This window comes from Falco punctatus (genome assembly GCF_963210335.1).
Source record: "Falco punctatus genome assembly, chromosome: 1".
NCBI classification, from domain to species: domain Eukaryota; kingdom Metazoa; phylum Chordata; class Aves; order Falconiformes; family Falconidae; genus Falco; species Falco punctatus.
The window spans coordinates 54256643-54275715 of NC_137580.1; the positions used below are offsets into that span (position 1 = coordinate 54256643).

Consider the following 19073-nt stretch of genomic DNA (forward strand, 5'->3'; position numbering starts at 1 on the left):
TGTAAGAGAAAGTCCCTGATAATGGGATTAAATTACTGAATTTTTCATGGACGAGTTTAAGAGGAGACTTGGTCATTTTCTACAAGAATTTATATGGAGGGAAGTTTTCTGAGGGTAGACTTCATTAACGTAACAGAACAAGACACAGCTCCAATGACTGGAAGCTAACGATACACAAGTTCAGGCCAGAGATAAGGTCTGACTCTTAAGTTTAGCCATCACGTAAAGTATTTAAATCAAAACTAAGAACATAAATTAAAAATGGCTGTGCTGAGTCAGGTCAGAGGCCCTGCTGGCTCAGTGTTGTGTTTTTAGAAGTGGCCAGTGAGGAAAGGGAGCTCCACAGGGGATGAGGTGGGGATCGCAGCAGTCCTTTGATTCATTTCCATTGCCTCTAAGGATCTTATGACAGATCGTCTCCTTTTTTGGATAACACCATGAGCAGCACCCACATCTTCTTCACAAAGCTGATGAGTTCTAACCTGGTGTGTCCTTGGAGAAAAGCCGCAATGGCTCTATCTGTATAGAGAAATACAGATAAACTCTGTAATGGCTCTATCTGTATAGAGAAATACAGATAAACTCTGTATCTATCTTTATGTTTTTTCAACTTCTATTTTAAGCAGAAGTTTTAGTCTTGAAACAAAAATCAGTAACAATTTCTGCCTTGTTCTATATAGATCGCATCAGTGATGGCTCTAGTTTCTGTTAGCCCTGAAATTACTGAACAAAATTTGGTTGCGGCAAAGCTGATAATAAAAATAATAATAAAATGTTTACTTGCATGGATTATTGCACTCTCTAATCCTGAACCAAAGCAATGACTTGAAACTGTTTAACATGCTCGTGCCCTATCGGCATGGCCTTGTTTCAGAGAAATAGGGAGAAAAAGCATCAGAGAAGTAGCTGAAGTACAGCATTTGCTGTGTTTCCACCATATCAAGCACAACATTGCACATCCATTTCTGGTTAAATCTGGCTTTCCTGAAGACTGCTGCAGGTAACAAACCAACTGGTTATTTTTGTCACATTTACAGGAGAAATCCATCATCAGCAATTTACTGGATGATTAGCAAGATTTTGCCTTCAGCAAAATCCATCGGCTGAGTACCAGTGCATCAATATAAGCATGACACTATATAAATAAGTACATAAATAATAAAGATATATATATTCACTGAGGCATGGAGCTTGTTTAATGGAAAAAGAAAAAGAGCCAGAATGTTCCTCAGAAATGTGAGTCCACTGGCAAATTACTCTTAAGGTTGAAAAAATACTCCTTTTTTTAAAAAGGAGGGAAAAAAGTAGTGTGGTTGTATTTGCAGCAGTGTATACCACAGAACAGTTACACTGAAGATTAGATTAATTGATGCCATTTGATGATCTAACAAAGTGCTTAGGGAAGAGATGCTGGAGGAAGAATAAGAGTAAACAGAAGTTGAAGAGATTCCTTCAGTGCACAGAAAGTATGTCTGAATCCTTTTGGTTCTTGTTATGATTGATTCCTGCCTGCAGGGTGGTTTTGTTCATGTAGACTTTAAACACGTATCATCACACCAAAATGTTGCTGTCAGTATCCAGGGGAAAGCTGGGAAAAGGGCTGATGAATGTTACCCCTGTGCAATACAAGATCACCTGAGAATTTGTATATTTATGCAATCATTACCTGTATATTTCAATATTTTTTTTCTTGATATGTATTTCAGCATGTTTTTCAGCCATTAGAGAAATATGTGCAAAAAGTATAGCCTTTTTAAAATTAAAAGAAACCGGTCTGAAACATGTTACTTGCATGTTTTAAGCACCGTGATGTTTTAGAAAGGTGTAGCGTGGCCATGAATATTAAGCCGACCTAAGGCATTGTAAACACTGAAGTGCTACAGGCTTTTTCTCACTTCACGGAAATACATTGTAATTCTTCCCAGTTATCACCAGGTGGCAATACCATGACCGTAAAAGTCTTATTTTTCTGAAGGGGCAACAGACATGAGGAAGTGATGTATCCCTGTGCTGCGATCGTTCCAGGAAACAGTTAGATTGCAGTCCCCAGCAAGGTTCAGATTACGGTCTAATTTCATCTTTTGTGTACAGAGCTATAGCCAGTATTGAAAATCTTAAACGTTAGGCCTCCAGGTTTCCATTTAGATTGTCATTTAACACTGGTTTGGGTTTTTTTTCTTTCTTTTTTTTGAAGAACTTGGGTTGTCAAGAATTCATGATGAAAAGCCTTTTTCTGTCTGTCTTGCTAGTCTCTGTACTGTTTATGAACAGCTCAGAAGTGCAGGGAAAGAAATGGAAAGGCGAAGGTACAACGCTAAACCTGGAAAATATTGTCATCGGAAGATGCTATGAGTATATTAGAATTGTGAATCCTGCTGTTGGGTAAGTTTTGCTTGTTTCTGGATTAGTTTTTTATGTTCTGTACAGAATGGCTATTCATCAGAAGCCTGATGTTTTGCTCCTAGCCATGAAAGCAATCCTATCAAAGCCAACATGCTTGTAGCTGTCTAGAAACAAAAAATGAACTTTGGTGGATGTCATTATAAAAATAGTGTAATTAAGGCAAGATTTGTAATCCTTCAACTTTTTATTTCACATTTCCCTCCCCACCCCACCCCACCCCCCCTGCCCTCCCCCACACTAGTGCCACAATATTCTGTAAGGAGAACACCATGCAGAAATGGTGGAGATAGTGTATCTGAAGTACCAAATCTCTGACAGTGCTCCTGGGAAGACCAGCTTTACTTCACATGCCTTGTATGTCAGGTCATGTAAAGAAGGAAAGCACTACACTATAGCTATCCTGTGGTACTGAAAGAGACTGTGTAGCTCATCCACCTGAAAAATCAGGTTAACCTGAAAATGTTATCAGCTGCTGAAGTATGATTACCATGAGCTTTCACTGAATTGTGTTAATTCCCCGGAACTGGAGGTTAAGTCAGACACTTTGTTAAAATGCCGCTTTTTCTGTCTTCCTTACATTGTTTGGTCTTCAGTGAAAAGGAAAAAAACCCTAAGAAGGACAGTCTCCTGGAGTTCAGTCCTTTATTCTGCCCCTAAATTTTTTCCTGATAGTTTGAAGAGGTATTTGCAGAGAGGACTTGGCAGGGTTCCTGCAGCATTGAATTGTGATCTTAAACGGGGTTAGATTGTGTTGCATAGTATCAGCAAGTATCACCTCCTTCCCCCACCCTCCCATTTTCATTTCCTGCTGCAAAAGAGGAAGATACAGGACTGAAAACAGGTTCACGGCTTTTAACAAAGGCAAAACAATATGTTTCTTCCTAATAACATTCCAAAGTTATCAGAAGTGTTTTGGTTCGTGTCTCCATGAATGAAAAAGACATCCTAATGCCAGCAACATGGTACTAAAATTTCAGCTGAACAATTCCAGTTTGGCAGAATTATAAACAAGTCACAATGGAAGGTGCCAGTACACTTCTGACTATAGATTTCTACACATCTACAATATAATGTATAATACAAACTGCGAAAACGTAAATCAGTTAACAGTTGTGTAAGCATATGAAGTCTGGTCTTGCAGTAGGCTTTAGATAGGTAGAGTTCTTCTTGGAGTTAACAGATATCGCTTCATTTATATCTGAAGCAGGACACTAATAATACAGAATACACTAAAATGAGCAACATAAAGGATGGTTACTGTGGAAATGCTAACTTCATTAACTGATTTGGGCTTTATATATAAATACAATATTCTTGAAAGTATTTCTATATGTATGTCTATATTTATGACAGTTTTGTGGTCTAATTAATTCCTGTGACATTTTCACAACATAATTTTAAAATTGAGAAGTCTGAACACATTCTTCAAAGTACTCTTGCTCAGAATAGCATGAAGCCAGGCTGGACATTAGGACTGCTTTCCTGAATTAAGGCCCAAAATGGCATTGTAAAAAGAAGAGCTGCACAATTAATTTCATATTATGTGGTTTTTTTCTCTTTCCCTTAGGTCTATAAGCAAATAGTGTAATATAAACAAAATGGAAATTTCATATTGCACAGGTGCAAAACAGATATTCAAATTATTTATAACCCTTTCTGTTCATTGTCTGTTTCTTAATTGCCCCCAGGATAGCTTTTACAGAGACATAGCCACCTGGATAGGTTTTGCTTCTGAATTTATGTGCAAATAGAATAATTTTTTAAAAGTACTTTGCTAACAGCAAAGAAGCTAAGAAGCTAGAAAGGCATGTCTTTACACTGCAACATACTTAAAACATAAAGATGATTATAGAAAGGTATGAAAAACGTTCCCTTACTTTAAAACAGAACACGCAAAATAGTAGTTAAAAGAGACATTTTACAAAATGTTATGGTTATGTAGAAGTGAGAGATTTAATTTTCTAAGAGGAATATGCTATATAACACAGATGTTCCTCTAGTGCATATCCCCCATATTTCTTTATTTGAAATATATAATGGAAGATTTTAGAACATAATTTTTTTGGAGTGACTACTATGAAATAAATCTAATACACCTTATTAGTGTCTGTTGAGTTTGGATGGAATTGCCCTGAACTACGGTCCTTCCCTTCCCTACTCTGCAGTTTCAAAAATTTTTTTTGTGAGCTAAGAAATTTCGAGTAACAGAGCAGAATAATCCTTTTGATTTACAAGCTGTTCAAACCTGGGTGAGAAGACATGAAGAAAAAAAAAATGCAGTATGTGAATTAACCAGAAAATTAGTTCTGGATTCAACTGTCAAGAATGATGTTAAGAGTTCAGTTGATAATAATTTACAAGTACTAGCATGAATAAGTTAGTGTTTACAGTAGACAGCTCTTTAGCAGAACGAGACAAGTATATAGAAAGTTAGAATGAGACAAGTATATAGAAGTTTAACAGCTTGATATCAGTAATAAGGTGCAAATATTTTTATCACATAAGGCTATTTAAGCATTGGAACTACGAATCGAGGGTCATATTACATTACTGAGGATTTTCAGATCAAGATCCCATATTTGCTTACAATACATTGGGGTTTTTTTATACAGTTGGAAGCATAACCAGAGATTGCTGTAAGAATCTGGTCAGTTTCCTGCATGGGAGCTGTGTAGCTCATCACAAGGGGTCCTTTAATTTTAAATTATCTGTGACATTCAGCATCACAGAGCAGCCCGTTAAAGAATTTCATTAGGAGAAGCGCCCCCAGAAACCCTGCTGTCTATGGACGACATCAAATGGGCAAAACACTGTAATGGCAAAGTTTGGTTTACTTGCCTGGACTACTGTTGTTCAAGCTACAGCTTTGCAATTACAGCTGTTGGCGTTAGGAATGCTGCATGCATATAAAATACATTATTCTGTTTTGCACAGTGTTTCTGGCATAAACATTGGCACAGCGTATGAGGGGAAGGTACTGTGGAAAAGTGGTGAAAGAAGCAATTCCCTTTTTAATTAGTCCAGGCAGGCTCAGAGCTGTGGCAGATGAGATCCTGCAAATCCAGAGAGATAAAACACTTCCAACCATAGATGGCCTGGCCTGGCCTTCTGCAGGAGATTATTGTCCCCAAGGCAGAGCTGGCAGAAGGGAACTATCGAAGTGCACAGCCTAGCATCTTATTTCAGGCCCCCCTTCACAAGCAGTTTGAATGTTGAATCCTAACAGCATTCTTGTAGCTCCTGCACAGTGACAGTACATGTACCACATGGTCACTGTACTCATTCCAGCAAGGTAAAACTGCATAACCCTAGGGCCTATATACACAGAAGAAATGTCTTGGTCAAAACCATTATTCTACCATCAAAAGTTTTTAGTAACTCCTCCTGCATTGAATCTAACATTTTAAGACTAATTTTACATTCCAGTAGCTTTAATTGAAATGGCTTTTTGAATCTGGAAAATTTCAAAGCAAGCTGTTTTCTTTAGTATTTTTACAATGCTGGATAGTGATCTTACTGTGTATACTGTACCTTCTTGATTTACTTCTAATTCCACATTGTAAATCCTAATATTTTCATTGCTACTTCTTAATCTCCTGCTGCTAGGAGTCAGGAAAAGACAGGATCTATATGCTCTCCTGGATTGCAAGTTTTCTACCAGCCTGACTTCAGTTTTCTATCTTAACCTTGTAGGGGTTTTAATTTGGGAATTTGAAGAAGTTGGGAACAAATTACTTTCATGCTCTGCTTTGAAAAAAAAAAAATCTATTTGTTTGTTTCAATGATTACAGTGAGAAGAATTGTTCAGAGATATGGGAAGCGTTTAAAAATGCATTTATTAACAAGGATCCTTGCAGCATTCTACCTAAGGACTATGAATTATTTATCAACCTGTCATTGCACGAAATTCCACCTAACAAGGTAATGATTTTTGATGTTGAGTTAACAATCCTGTGACATCCAGCAGATTTTCCATGACACAGTTCAAAACTGACCGAGAGTCATTCTGTGGCTGACTCAGGATGTATTATTTTTGGCCTGTCTGTAGTTTACAAACTAAGCTCAGGCTTGATGGCATTTTTCAATGTGTTTGACTGCATTTATTTTTTGCAGTAACTTCTCAGCACATTCTTTATTTTCATACCACAGTGCCAGGAGCTCTGTTGTAGTGCCTGGATTTCTACTTTTTCTCAAGTTAGGTGCCCTGCGTGCAAAGACTTTGTCTGCTGTCACCTTTTGCTTCCACTCCTCACAGCCAAGTCTCAGGGCAATGACATGTTAAACATTGACATGTTAAACAAGCATCAGCAGAAACGAGATAGGATGTCATTGCATGCTAGAAAAAGTAAGGGTTTGATGTGCTGGCAGCTGCAGAGATGTGAAAGTGCAAAAAAGACAGCTCTTCATGCCATCATAGCTCATCAGAATGTGTGCTTTGGCCTTTTCTAAAAGGTTGTGCTTTAAAGCAGGTTTTCCTCTAGTACAATTACTCCTTATTTCTAAATGATAAAAGCTAAACCAACAAATACTCCTGTCAACACAGCTTAATTCATGAAAGATTTTTTCAAACACAGAAATAGAACTAGACAGATGATTTTTTCACAACATAGCAGTGTGAAAGAATTCTGGTAAAATATATATGGCTTATAAATATGTATCATCTCTTTTTCTCCCTTTTCCTAAATCTGTCTGCTGAGAAAGAAGAAGCTATGCCTAACTATATTTAATATAGGCTTATATCAATTACCATGGTATGAATGCCCCTCAAGCCTCTAGTGGCCAGAACACCACTGTAAAAAAAACCCAAACCCCAACAAACTTTGTTCCTCTAAAGAGACAGCTAACATTGGTGGTTATTAGCTTGATTTTGAAAGAAATACCAAAGCATGTTTTAAACTGTTTTCAACACCCCATAATCTCATTGTGCCCATGCCCAAGTGATGGTTCATTTCTTCTCTTTTTTTTTTTCCTTTTTTTTTTTTTAAATAGTCTCTCTTCTGGGAAAATAATCAGCTGCTAGTCAATAGCTTTGCTGGCAGAGGCCGTCGCTACATGTCTCTGGCTGATACTCTGTTTGGCTTCTTTGGAGATTTTCTAAACTGGTGTGGGCAGGAAAACAGCGCTGGTAAGGTGATGAGTGCTATATTAAACATCTGTCTGTAAAACCATAATGGAGACTGACTGCTGTGTTCTGGAGGAGCTAATTTTACTCTCGCCCCATGAAAGGGATAGCTTCACTGTCTCTTTTTCTCCTGTTTTCTGTGAATATTTAACATTGCAGTCAGGGAACCACACAGTGAAATCTAAACAGTGCTGCACAGGAGATAAATTTCCTTCTCAGTCCTCTGAACGTGGAGCTTTTTGCATCCCAGATACAAAGTTAGAGCCGTTTCAGCCAAATTATTGAATACACAGAATGTCACTGTTTGTGTAAAATGCAAAGGATGGAAAATGATTGAAAAAAATGCAACTGTCAGCTTTCAGTGTTATGTCAGACCATCTTGTATGTTCAATGAGTAACATGCAGATATGTTTAACTGCTTTCTAAGGTCACTGTTTATGATCATTATCGTCTCTCTAATAGCACAAATCACATGTCTTCCTACAGAACTGGACTATGAATCCTGCCCTACCTCAGAGGAATGTGAAAACAATGCAGTGGAATCTTTCTGGAGAATGGCCTCAGTCACTGTAAATACTGCATTAGTGCTGACTTTGTACATTAGCGTGTGTGTCCTGGGTGTTTCAGGAAAACATTGCCAGATCAAAACAGATTTAAGTCTGTAACTGTGCTAGATTATTTCCTCTGATACAAATACACTCTTTTAGACTGGGTACAGTGCTTTAGCAAGAGGAATCTAACTTTCATCTTAGCTACATAATGTGTTAAAATTCTGTGTCAGCTTTGTTAATATATGTTAAGCATGTAATAAGCACAATAAGCACACTAGTTGCCTACAGAATATGGTCCTAAGAGAATTTGACAGCCTTGGTGGAAACCCTTTATTCACAGATCAAACCCAACACAATGTGCCAAAATGCTTTCTTCCTATGCTGAAGAAACTATTCATAGGTGTGAGAAAATAGTTTGAGAAGATGCACTGAATTCATGCTCTGGCTATTTAGTTCTTGTTCTCCTTGCAGTGACCTGCTAGTGTGTTACTTTGGTATTATTTTCACAGTTCTGATATTCTTCTTGATAAAATTTTTCCTTGGTCATTGTTGCTTGCAATACAATACTGTCATATGACAAATCTGTAAGATGAGTTCTGAAAGAAATTGTTATGTATTGCAGTATGCAGAGCACAGTTCTGGGGTGATACATGTATTGTTGAATGGTTCTGCAGCTGGAGGAGCCTATCCAGACCCAGGGTAAGAAAACTGAATTATTTATGTGTGCAAGGTCTGATGCCTGCTAAAAAAGGGTCAACAAGTTGTTTGGGTCTTCTGCTGCACAAAGCATGGGAAGTATAGCTGAAAGAGCCTGTTGCATAAAAGTCTGCTGAGTTGTGGGGACAACTGTAATTGTCCCCAGCTGTAGGAATTAACATGAAATGTGTTGAAACAATCCTTTTGACTCCTGCATTTTACAAACTGCTGTGACAAGCAGGATATGTGCTCTTTGAAAGCAGCCTTCAAGTCAGCCAACATCCTGCAGCAAAATGTGTGTCCTCAAAAAGATAAGCATTACACAATTTCTATTCAGGGACGTCTCCAAAGAGAGGCTATTGTTACAAGGAGTGTAGCCTGTCTCCAGCCTAGGACCAAACTTGTGAAGTTCTATAGGGAAAGTGCTTTGTCCTACTATTTCTCCATGACCAAGAGAGGAGGCAGTTTGAGATCCATCATGGTTTAAGAAAGCAAAAAAGCTTGTTGAGAAGGATAATAGCAAGGATTAGCTTCCTCTTCTCCTCATTCCCTTATATATTAAGGGTAGATATACTTTCCCTGATTTACAAGGGTACCACTATACAGAGGTTCATCTAAGCCTATATTTAAAAATTATTGTAAAAGTACATCCTTAAGAACTTTTATGTAACATGTGGCTGTAGTGACAGTACCTTTGATGAAAAATACAACTGTCCTTACCTTAGCAACTGTCCTGTCCAAGGCAGCTAAAACCCACCATATTTTACACATCCATAAAACAAATCCTCCTCCTGTGTACTCACTGAGGACTAAGAGTGATCATTAGTAAGTTAATTTTATCTCCAGATAGGAGAGAAACAAGAACCATCTGTTCCAAAACACCTACTACCTACTTACCTCTGTCCCCTAAAAGGTCCGTCTCTATACACGTCTTTCAGCTATCGAGAAGACTTACATGGTCTCCTTGGTCAGGTGGTCAGCTGGGATCAGGTCTTCTGCAGATGATAATAGCTGGCAGCAGGTTAATGACCAGAATCCAATGTAGATTCCTTATATCAGAAACGGATACCTTATTTCTGTTAATTTACAGATTCCTTATTTCAGAAACCTCTTACACATAAATTCATTCTACCACTTCCCTGAATTGCCTGTCTGGAGGTATTGTGACCAGTGAAATCTCCACCACTGGAACAAAGCCTGCCAAGAAAAAAATACAAAGCCAGTTAATCCATCTATTTCCTTGGCTGGGTATTTTCAGGTCCATTTATGACTGAATTTGTTTAAGAGGTCTTGTTTGAAAGAGGCTTAGGGTTGAATAGTTGATAGCAGAAGGTAATCTGAAACATCTGTCTGTCTTCCCAAACATCTCTCTGGTCTGTTTTCAAGAATTTCAAAGCCACTTCCAAAGTTTATTCATGGCACGGGGGTTGGAACTAGATGATCTTTAAGGTTCCTTGCAACCCAAACCATTCTATGATTCGATTATTTAGTTGCCATTTTATTATCTTGTTTTAATTGTTATTTAAATACCTATCAAAGTCAATTTACACAAAGTAATAAAGGGGAAGATTCCCTAGCCTAGGGATGGACATATCTAGAAGTTTCTCCCTTATGATCTTATATATCTTAGACAAATACTTCACGTTACTGTGATTTGTGACCTAAAAATATATTTGTCTTGTGGCTGATATTTTTTTATTTAAAGCAAAATTGTAATTGTGTCTAAAAGCAGTAACCACAAAAATTACCTTTTTTTTTTTTACTAAGTATCAAATGCTTTTTGTTTTGTTTTTGCATGTTTTAAAGACCACTTCATTCTGGTTCACCTCGAAGTTGTGCCTTCTTTTAGCTGAGCCCCTCTAAGCTGAAGAATATGAAAACAAAACTTATGATTAAATGCCTTTGACCTTTGAAGACAGACAAGACACTCTGAATGTGAATCACATTTTTCTACTCTGTGTTGAGTCTGATTGTAACCAGAAGTTATAAATGTATAATTGAGCAAGCCCATACCCTACAGCAGGATCAGAGCCTTCATTAATACAAAAGGGAAAAAAATTGTTAATTTTTCATGTTCTTTATAGTTCTAAAAAATTGTTTCTTGCAATAGTTTTTTTGCAGATTATGAAATACCTAATCTCCAGAAAGACAAAATCTCGCAAATTGTCATCTGGGTTGTGGATGATATTGAAGGACCGGATATGTAAGTTACATCTTATTTGTATTTAATTTCTCCTTTTTGGACCTGTCTTTAAAATTTCACCTTAGCTGTCTGATTATATTTGCATAGCAATTAAACTAAAAATATTTTCATTTCAGAAAGCATTTTAGATGCTTTCACTAACAGAGAAGGCATACCCTGCCATTCCCAAAGACTACAGGAATACCAGAATTAGACAAAGTATAAATAAATTTTAACGTTAGGTCTGGAATCCACTCTTGGTTAGATGTGCGTGTGGATCTCAGACCTTGAGTGAACATATAGCATGTACAGTTTTACTAAGAAATGTTTCAATCTGAATTTCTGATTAAATGCTGACATGGAATATTTCTTTTGCCTTGCCATATGCATTCTTTTCGTTTTCACCTACCTTAACTGTTTGAAAATCAGTGGAAACAGAGAAATACCATGCGGGGGTCTTGTTTACTCTTGATACTTAAAATGAATCCAATAATAAAATTCAGGCTTTAGAAAGGTCTAATTTTGATATTTAAAATTAATTTAATTAAAATGATAAAAATTTTCAAAAAAGCCCCCAAAACCCCAAAGAGGTAAATAAAACAAAACAAAACAGATGACTCCAAACAGCATAGCCTGTTAGGAAATACTGTAGACCAAGTGAGTTTTCAACAGAAACATCATCGAAAACGGACTTTGAAGTTAAAAAAATGAAATCATTAGTCCTAATTTCTGATTAAATTAACTAGGGACTGATTAAAGGAAGAATTAAATATTTTTTCATTATAGCTTTTGTGAGGATCCCTGCAAATGTACATAGATGAATCAGGGGTAGGGGAACCCCAACCATCTGCAAGGTCCCTATAGTTCAGCATAACATGGTGGTACTTCGTTGGTCTTAAAACTGGCCTGGGTGAAGAGTGCCAGAGAAATGGACTCAGATGTCACCATACCCACCACTGGTGGCTGAATCCCTGGTGTCATCTGCACTCTTAGGAGCATGAGGCTTCTGTTCTTGCTTCAGTGTTTTTTAGTTGCATCCATTCATTTTGTGTCATTTCCCTTTTACATTTTGTCTCTTCTATCTCCTTTTGCCTTTCTTTCATTAAATTTTGGCATGGCCGACCCAGACCCAGACCCAGACCACATATTTCATCATATACAAAACATAGTTCAGATTAGCATTTTTCAGCCTTTCTCTTTACATCAGAGAATCATACCCTTTTAGAAAAAAAAAAAATACAGCTCACCTTTGCAAAAGTTGCCCATATTACAAAGAAAAAATCAGACAACCACTGAATGTTAATGGATGCATGGGAATATTTGTGTGCTTTTATTAATTGCTTTTTACAATGATTTTGTTAGTCCTCATATTATTTCTTTACTCATTAATATTTACTAAACAATGTGTAAGTAGCACTGGCCTTAATACTTGATGTTGGTGTGAGTCTGAGAGGTCTCAGTAGGTTCTGTATTGTGCTAAACTTTCTTTTGCTAATTGGGCCACAAATTAAAAAAATCAGTGCTAGGCACAGAAGCTGCATTTAGGATTGTTTCTGGTTTCTTCTCTCTCCTTGCGTTTTTTTATTTTTCTGTATTCAAGACAGAGAACAAACTTCTAAAAAGAAGAATAATTCCAATTTATTATAACCAACTTATTCTGTAAAGACAGCTAGCATCACCTTTAGCACCACCTAAATAGTGGCCAAAGAGTATTACAAATGAAACAGTTATTATTTTAGAAAATTATTTAGCTCTTTTTCTGTTTGTCAGTGAAATATTAAAGGTGAGAATATTGGTTAATAGAATATGCAAATGCTACGCTGGCTGAAGCCAATCTTCTAGTCTCTGCAAACTGAGTATAAAATGTTAAATGACTGTAAGCAAATGAAGCATTATAAATAGTGATGTACACCAGTTTTCTGTAGGTTTTAAGGAATATAGAAGAGGCAAAGTAATAAGGGTTTACTTTACTAATTCCATCAGGTTCTGTGAAAGGAAATTAGATAATAAAAGACTTGCAATAGTATTAATATCCTTTCTTACAGAGAATCCTGTGGAACTCATAGTGTAAAGATATTAGAAAACAGGCTGAAAACCCTTGGTTATGACGTCACCTGCACTGACAATGACAAGTAAGTGAAAATCCTTCATTAATATGGTGTATTTAGAGAAGGACCTGATCTATTTTAAATTGTTTCTTACCTTCCAATACTTAATTTCCATTAATGTTGTGTCTTCAGTAAGAGGGGTGTTGGAGGGATGATGTCACATTTTTCAAACTTAGCATTTTTCACCTGTGAATTGAGCGAAACACTACACTGTATTGTATAATTAAGTGGAATATTATACTTACCCATTGTCAGACACAGAATATGGTGTCGTGTGTTCCATTTCACTCTAAAATCTTTATTTGGATTGAAAATCTAAATAACAGAAAAAACTACTGTTGAATATCTGCAGAATTACTAGTTATTCACAGTAGTATTCACAGCTCTAGTGATTCACAAAATAGGTTGTGGGATAAATATAATTGAAGGGAAGCTTTAGGCACGGTAATACTGTTGACTTTGTTTCATTTGTTTTTTTTCATTTGTTTTCCTCAGTTTTCTTCCTGAAAGATGCTAAATAAAATTGTATCTTTACAGGTCTGTAATGCTCTTACTCTGCCTGGATTATCCTGATGATTCTAAGTGTACCCTTTCATCGTAAGTAAAAGGAGTCCAGTCCATCCTCAATGTCATTACAACCAAATAAATAATGCAGAAATCAACAGTTCAACAGATTCCACCTCTATCATCTATTATATATCACCCATGCGCAATATACTTATGCTGGAATTTATTACTTGCTGTGTATTAAGTAAGCAGTTTCTATCTACAAATATAGTGCAAAATAGTCTGTGAGCACCGGCTGTTCAAAATCAGGTGTTAATATACAGTCACCTTGTATATCAATGATAGTATGAATGAAGTTTGTAACTATCAGTGTTCTGATGCAAAATCTATTACAAATTTGAAATTGCTTTCATTGGCATTCTTCCTTGAATAATGAAATTGTAGGACAAATGACAACAGATCTAAAGGACATTTCTCCAGCTACTGGAACTTTCAGCTCCAAATTTTGAGAAAGTTTTTTTTTTGATCTTCCATTTTGTGTGTAAACCCAATTTCTATATTTTAATGTATTTACCTTAGGCCTGTAGGTTATCTGCAGAGAATGCAAATTACATCTGAGATACGCCTTTCTTACAAGCGTCACTCCCAGACTAAGCTTTAATAGTTTCCCTTCCTATTCATGTTTTTCTTTATTCTATAAAGAGGTTTAAGTTAATTTATGATGTATTTCAGTGAATTTACAGTAAAGATGGCTGTTTTCAATTGTGGCTAAGTGTCTTAATCTATATGCTGTTGCATGTATAGGTACATATAAGGTACTCAAATACCTGAATATGAAAACTTCCTCACAGTTTGGAAAGTTGCAGGATACATAGATGCATAAGAGTTGTTCTCTGCATAATCCAGACATTTGGCCACATGGAATCATGGAATGATTTGAGTTGGAAGGGACCTTAAAGATGATCTGCTTCCAACCCCCCTGCCATGGGCAGGGACACCTTCCACTAGACCTGGTTGCTCAAAGCCCCATCCAGCCTGGCCTTGAACACTGCCAGGGATGGGACATCCACAGCTGCTCTGGGAAACCTGTTCCAGTGCCTCACCACCCTCACAGTAAAGAATTTCTTCCTAATACCTAAACTAAATCTAACCTCTTTTAGTTTAAAACCATTACCCCTTGTCCTATCACTGCAGGCCCTACTATAAAGCCTGTTCCCATCTTTCTTATAAGCCCCCTTTAAGTACTGGAAGGCTGCTGTAAGGTCTGTCTGTAGCCCTCTCTTCTCCAGGCTGAACAACCCCACCTCTCACAGCCTGTCTTCATAGCAGAGCTGCTCCAGCCCTCTGATCATCTTTGTGGCCCTCCTCTGGGCTCACTCCAACGGGTCCAGGTCCTTCTGCTGCGGGCCCCAGAGCTGAACGCAGCACTCCAGGTGGGGTCTCACAAGAGTGATGCAGAGGGAGAGAACCACCTCCCTCAACCTGCTGGTCAGGCTTCTTCTGATGCAGCCCAGTACCCAGTGGGCTTTCTGGGCTACAAGCACCCATTGTGAGGCCATGTTGAGCTTTTAGTCCACAAGCAGCTCTAATTCCTCCTTCTCAGGGCTGCTCTCAACCCATTCTCTGTTGAACGCCACAAGGTTCACATGAGCCCACCTCTCAAGCCTGTGAAGGTCCCTCTGGATGGTATCCCCTCCCTCCAGTGTGCCAAATGCACCACTCAGCTTAGTGTCATCAGCAAACTTGCTGAGGGTGCACTCAATCCCACTGTCCATGTCGCTCACAAAGATGCTGAAAATCTATCTCCTACTGTCCTTTCTGCCTAATTCAAACAGCTGCAACTCTTTTGTATTTTAATACTTACGTAATACTGCAATGATAACTTCTGCTATGAAAGAACTGATTTTGTTATGGCAGCAGAGAGGTGGGACTCCTGCTTGCCTGCCTCTGGCTCTGTGGCAGAAATGCTTCATGCAGTGCAGAAAAGGTGTATATCACTTTCTGCAGCATACATTCCGTTTTTAATACACCCTTTTGGAGAAAGTGAGAATTCTCTGTTCCTGCCGATCACTGAAAGCTTTTACTCAACCTGTCATGCAACAACATTATTCTTACATTCAAATTACATTCCAGCACCAGCTTATAACTGTGTGATGAAAACAGTGGCATTCTAGGTATCACTGATAGCTCCAGACTCCTAGGTAGTAGATCACGGAACAGGCTTTCTGTTCTGTTAAAGCATTTGTTTGTTACTAGATACCACTTGCATGGTGAATCAAAGGTAGGGTTTCCTTGTTCTGCCAGTAAATGGTAAGGTTTTTGTTCATGTGTGAAAATAAAATACAATTGTCCTATGCAAATCTGCAGCTGTGAATGTGGTGACAATATTAACAAAAAGGAAGAAAATGCACTTTACAGGACTTTAAAAAATATAATATTGTGAACTCTTAACAAGATTTTTCTCTTCTCCACGTTTTAAACCATTTCCCTCAAAATTCTATGATGTGAGTACATTCCTCAGCTGAGAAAACCGGAATAAGAAGGCTTTTGGCTTTTTTACTGGCTTTTTCCAGTATTACCATATAGTGCTTGCAGTACGTAAGCAGGGGAGCAGCCACCCCTTCCTTTCCATCCATGTCAGTACTTAAATTAATATGATCACTAGCATATTCTAAGCACCAGTCTCATACTCTCCTGGGGTAACTACTAAGCAACTCACCATTAATCTCCTTCTTTAGGAAAAATTTCCTTGCTTCTTCCCTTCCCGAGCCTTCTATTCCATCCCGTATGTATGGCAGTGTGATAGGCCTGATTCACTTCATATCTGTACTATCCCTAATCAAGACAGAGCTTCCCAATCTGAATGTTATCATTGCCTCTCCCTGAAATTGAAGTCGCTAAAATACTTCAAGCCAACGAGTATTTACGGTCTTCCCCAAATCACTTACTTCTCTGCAGTAACATCTCCATTGAAATTAGCTGCCCTTTCAGAAAGAGCCTTAAGCAGATATATATAAATTATTTGATGATTATCTTCTACATCTGTTTTCTCCATGGATGGATCCCTGCTCTCTGATAGTCCATTAACTGACATGGGAACAGTTTGGTCAGCAGGGGTATCAATATTAAGAGTGTGTATGTGTTAGGAAAAGGTTTTCTTTCAGTGTATGCTTAGTGTACACTCAGTGTTCATATTCCCATAATAAATAGTGAGACTAGGTATGCAGCCTCTGTTGTGTCCCCTTTCACAGTGGCTGTTTGCTGTTACAAGACGGATAACTGCCATCTCTGCATCTGGAGAAAAATGTCCTAAGCCCAAAACCACCAGGGTTGTGCAAGTGACTTTTTTTTGTCACCGCAACTCCTGTTACATTGGCATACCAAAGGAGAGGGCTGTGTCAGGGTAGCAGAGGGATGGCCTAGAAGGTGCTGTAATGTACTTGGGGCTTCTTGGGTGGTGACAGAGTCCTTAGCTCCTCTCCAGACGTGAACTGTGTTCCTGCCGAGTCAAAATTTGAACGGGCTTGTTGACAGTTTGAAAAAAACTTGTAAGTAAAAAAATACCCACTAGATGGCACAGATGACTTACAAACATAAGCAGAAAGGACGCCAGATGCAACCTACTAGCAGGGTATTTATTACTTGCATTATTGCAATGTCAGGGAGGCTTAGAAGTGGATCTGGATAGTGTTGTATCAAGTGCTGTAAAATACATATATAGAACTCTAGGATCGCTGCTGTCTAGAAATGCTCTATACAATCTCAAGCATAAGGCCAGAGACAGTAAATGGATGTGGAGAGACAAGGAGGCTTAGGTATTAAGGTAGAATGGAGTGCTGCCAGGGTTTTGAAGGTTTTGAACAGATACCCTGTTTATAACATCATGACAGCCAAAAGGAATCTGGTGGCAAGCTCTTATATTGAAACTTCTAGCTTAGCACTTGGACTGCGAACTTCACCCTTGGCAACAACCCCCTGATACTTAAAAGAATCCTAACTCAGCTCTGTGCTGTGAACATCCTGTTTGTTTTCTTTTCCTCAGATCTGCACCAGCAGCACAAAGAGGACCTGTATCTTCAGACAGAAGAGGCAGCTGGAACAAGCTCATGATTGTTTCTTTTGTAGGCTTTTTGTTCAGATTTGCTTTAGTGTACTAAGTTAATCAACTGAATCCACACTCTGTCTTAGCTGGCTATAAATTTGGCTTCAACTAATTTCTATCTGCAATTTCGCCCTACTTCTGGGACTGAGAAACCTGCATATTAAACCCCTGCATACTTTTATCTAGATACAAACTACTTTTAGTATCAAAAATTGTTCTACTGCTACTACCCTTCATTTCCTTTTCTTGACTAGAAATCCATTGCTATTTCCTCTTATCCTTATTCTCCACAATTAAACTGAGAAGACTTCCTGTACATATATTTCAGAAAGAAAAGTGAAGCTATGCCTGTCATACGTCTCTACACAGCTTACTTTTTTGTAAAAACAGTCCTAGCGTTTGGCCTTGGAAACTGATTATTGTATTTTGGCAAGGGGAAATACAAATTCAGATGGCAGGGAGCTTAGATTTCTCACTTGGTACAAAATAGAATAGGTGAGACAGTGGAAAAATGAAACTCATTTTCATAAGTGGTCCAATACTTGGGGCAGACTTACCTGAAACTATCATACATCGAGATTCTGGCTTGTATACTCACATACACTATTTATCAGATATCGATTGCTTCATCATCCACATGGCTGTTCCTCAGCTGGCTGTTTCCTGGCCACTGGATAGCCAATAATCAGGAATACCAGGTCTAGAAGGTTCCTCAGGTTTTCCACCATAATATGATGGTTGATCACCATGATGTGATTTAGGGCCTATCAAATTCAGACAAAAACCTGCCAAGTCAGACATCTGCCTGCTTGCAGTGAACTCAGCATGCTTCAGAATATATTGAGAGAGCAACTGCCATTTTGAAGGTCTCTTGAGTTACTTTTGTAGATTATCAAAGTGTTTCAGCTAGATGCTCTTCTAAACCACCAAGGCATCCAGCTAACAAGATGACACATAAATCTTTGGAAAAATGTAGTTGTTCTTCTAGAAAAACAACTTTAAGTAGAGTTTTGTTGCACATTCTCTGTTAGCTTCTGTATTATTTATTTGTTTCTATTAGCTAGTTGTCAAGAAGCTGGGATAAGACGTTCCTGTTATCTCAGTGCATCTGATTTAGGACTCCAAAGTAGGTTTACATCCTTTCAGTCCCTGGTACAACTGTATCATGTTGTATGTTTGAAAGATAAAATATCTAAAATGTGTTGTTGTTGCTTATTTGTCTGGCTTCCATTCCTGTAACAGTCTTCAATTTGGTTTTATTGCAAATCCCTTTATGTTACAGACATAGTTGCATTTGCCTGTGTCACAGCTGGGTTTAGGCTCCAGTCTGAAGGTTTTTTGTGTCTGTTTCAGACACTTGCAAAAGTACTGAAATCAGAAGTTACAGACCTTTGAAAATCTG

General features: G+C 38.0%; 1 protein-coding gene across 1 annotated transcript; it reads left to right on the top strand.

Annotated features, from left to right (window-relative positions):
* Nucleotides 1–1975: 1975 nt before the first annotated feature.
* Nucleotides 1976–18873, top strand: BST1 (bone marrow stromal cell antigen 1). Its single transcript, XM_080379107.1, has 9 exons — nt 1976–2382; nt 6195–6324; nt 7393–7528; nt 8012–8094; nt 8699–8775; nt 10883–10975; nt 13000–13086; nt 13600–13659; nt 17612–18873. The coding sequence occupies exons 1-9, from the start codon at nt 2216–2218 to the stop codon at nt 17724–17726; spliced, it is 948 nt and encodes a 315-aa protein (XP_080235233.1). The 5' UTR covers nt 1976–2215; the 3' UTR covers nt 17727–18873.
* Nucleotides 18874–19073: the final 200 nt, after the last annotated feature.

Coding starts and splice junctions, on each gene's coding strand:
- BST1 (XM_080379107.1), top strand. CDS start 2,216: ATGATGAAAAGCCTTTTTCTGTCTGTCTTGCTAGTCTCTGTACTGTTT. Junction 2,383..6,194: donor ATTGTGAATCCTGCTGTTGG/GTAAGTTTTGCT, acceptor CAATGATTACAG/TGAGAAGAATTGTTCAGAGA. Junction 10,976..12,999: donor GATATTGAAGGACCGGATAT/GTAAGTTACATC, acceptor CCTTTCTTACAG/AGAATCCTGTGGAACTCATA.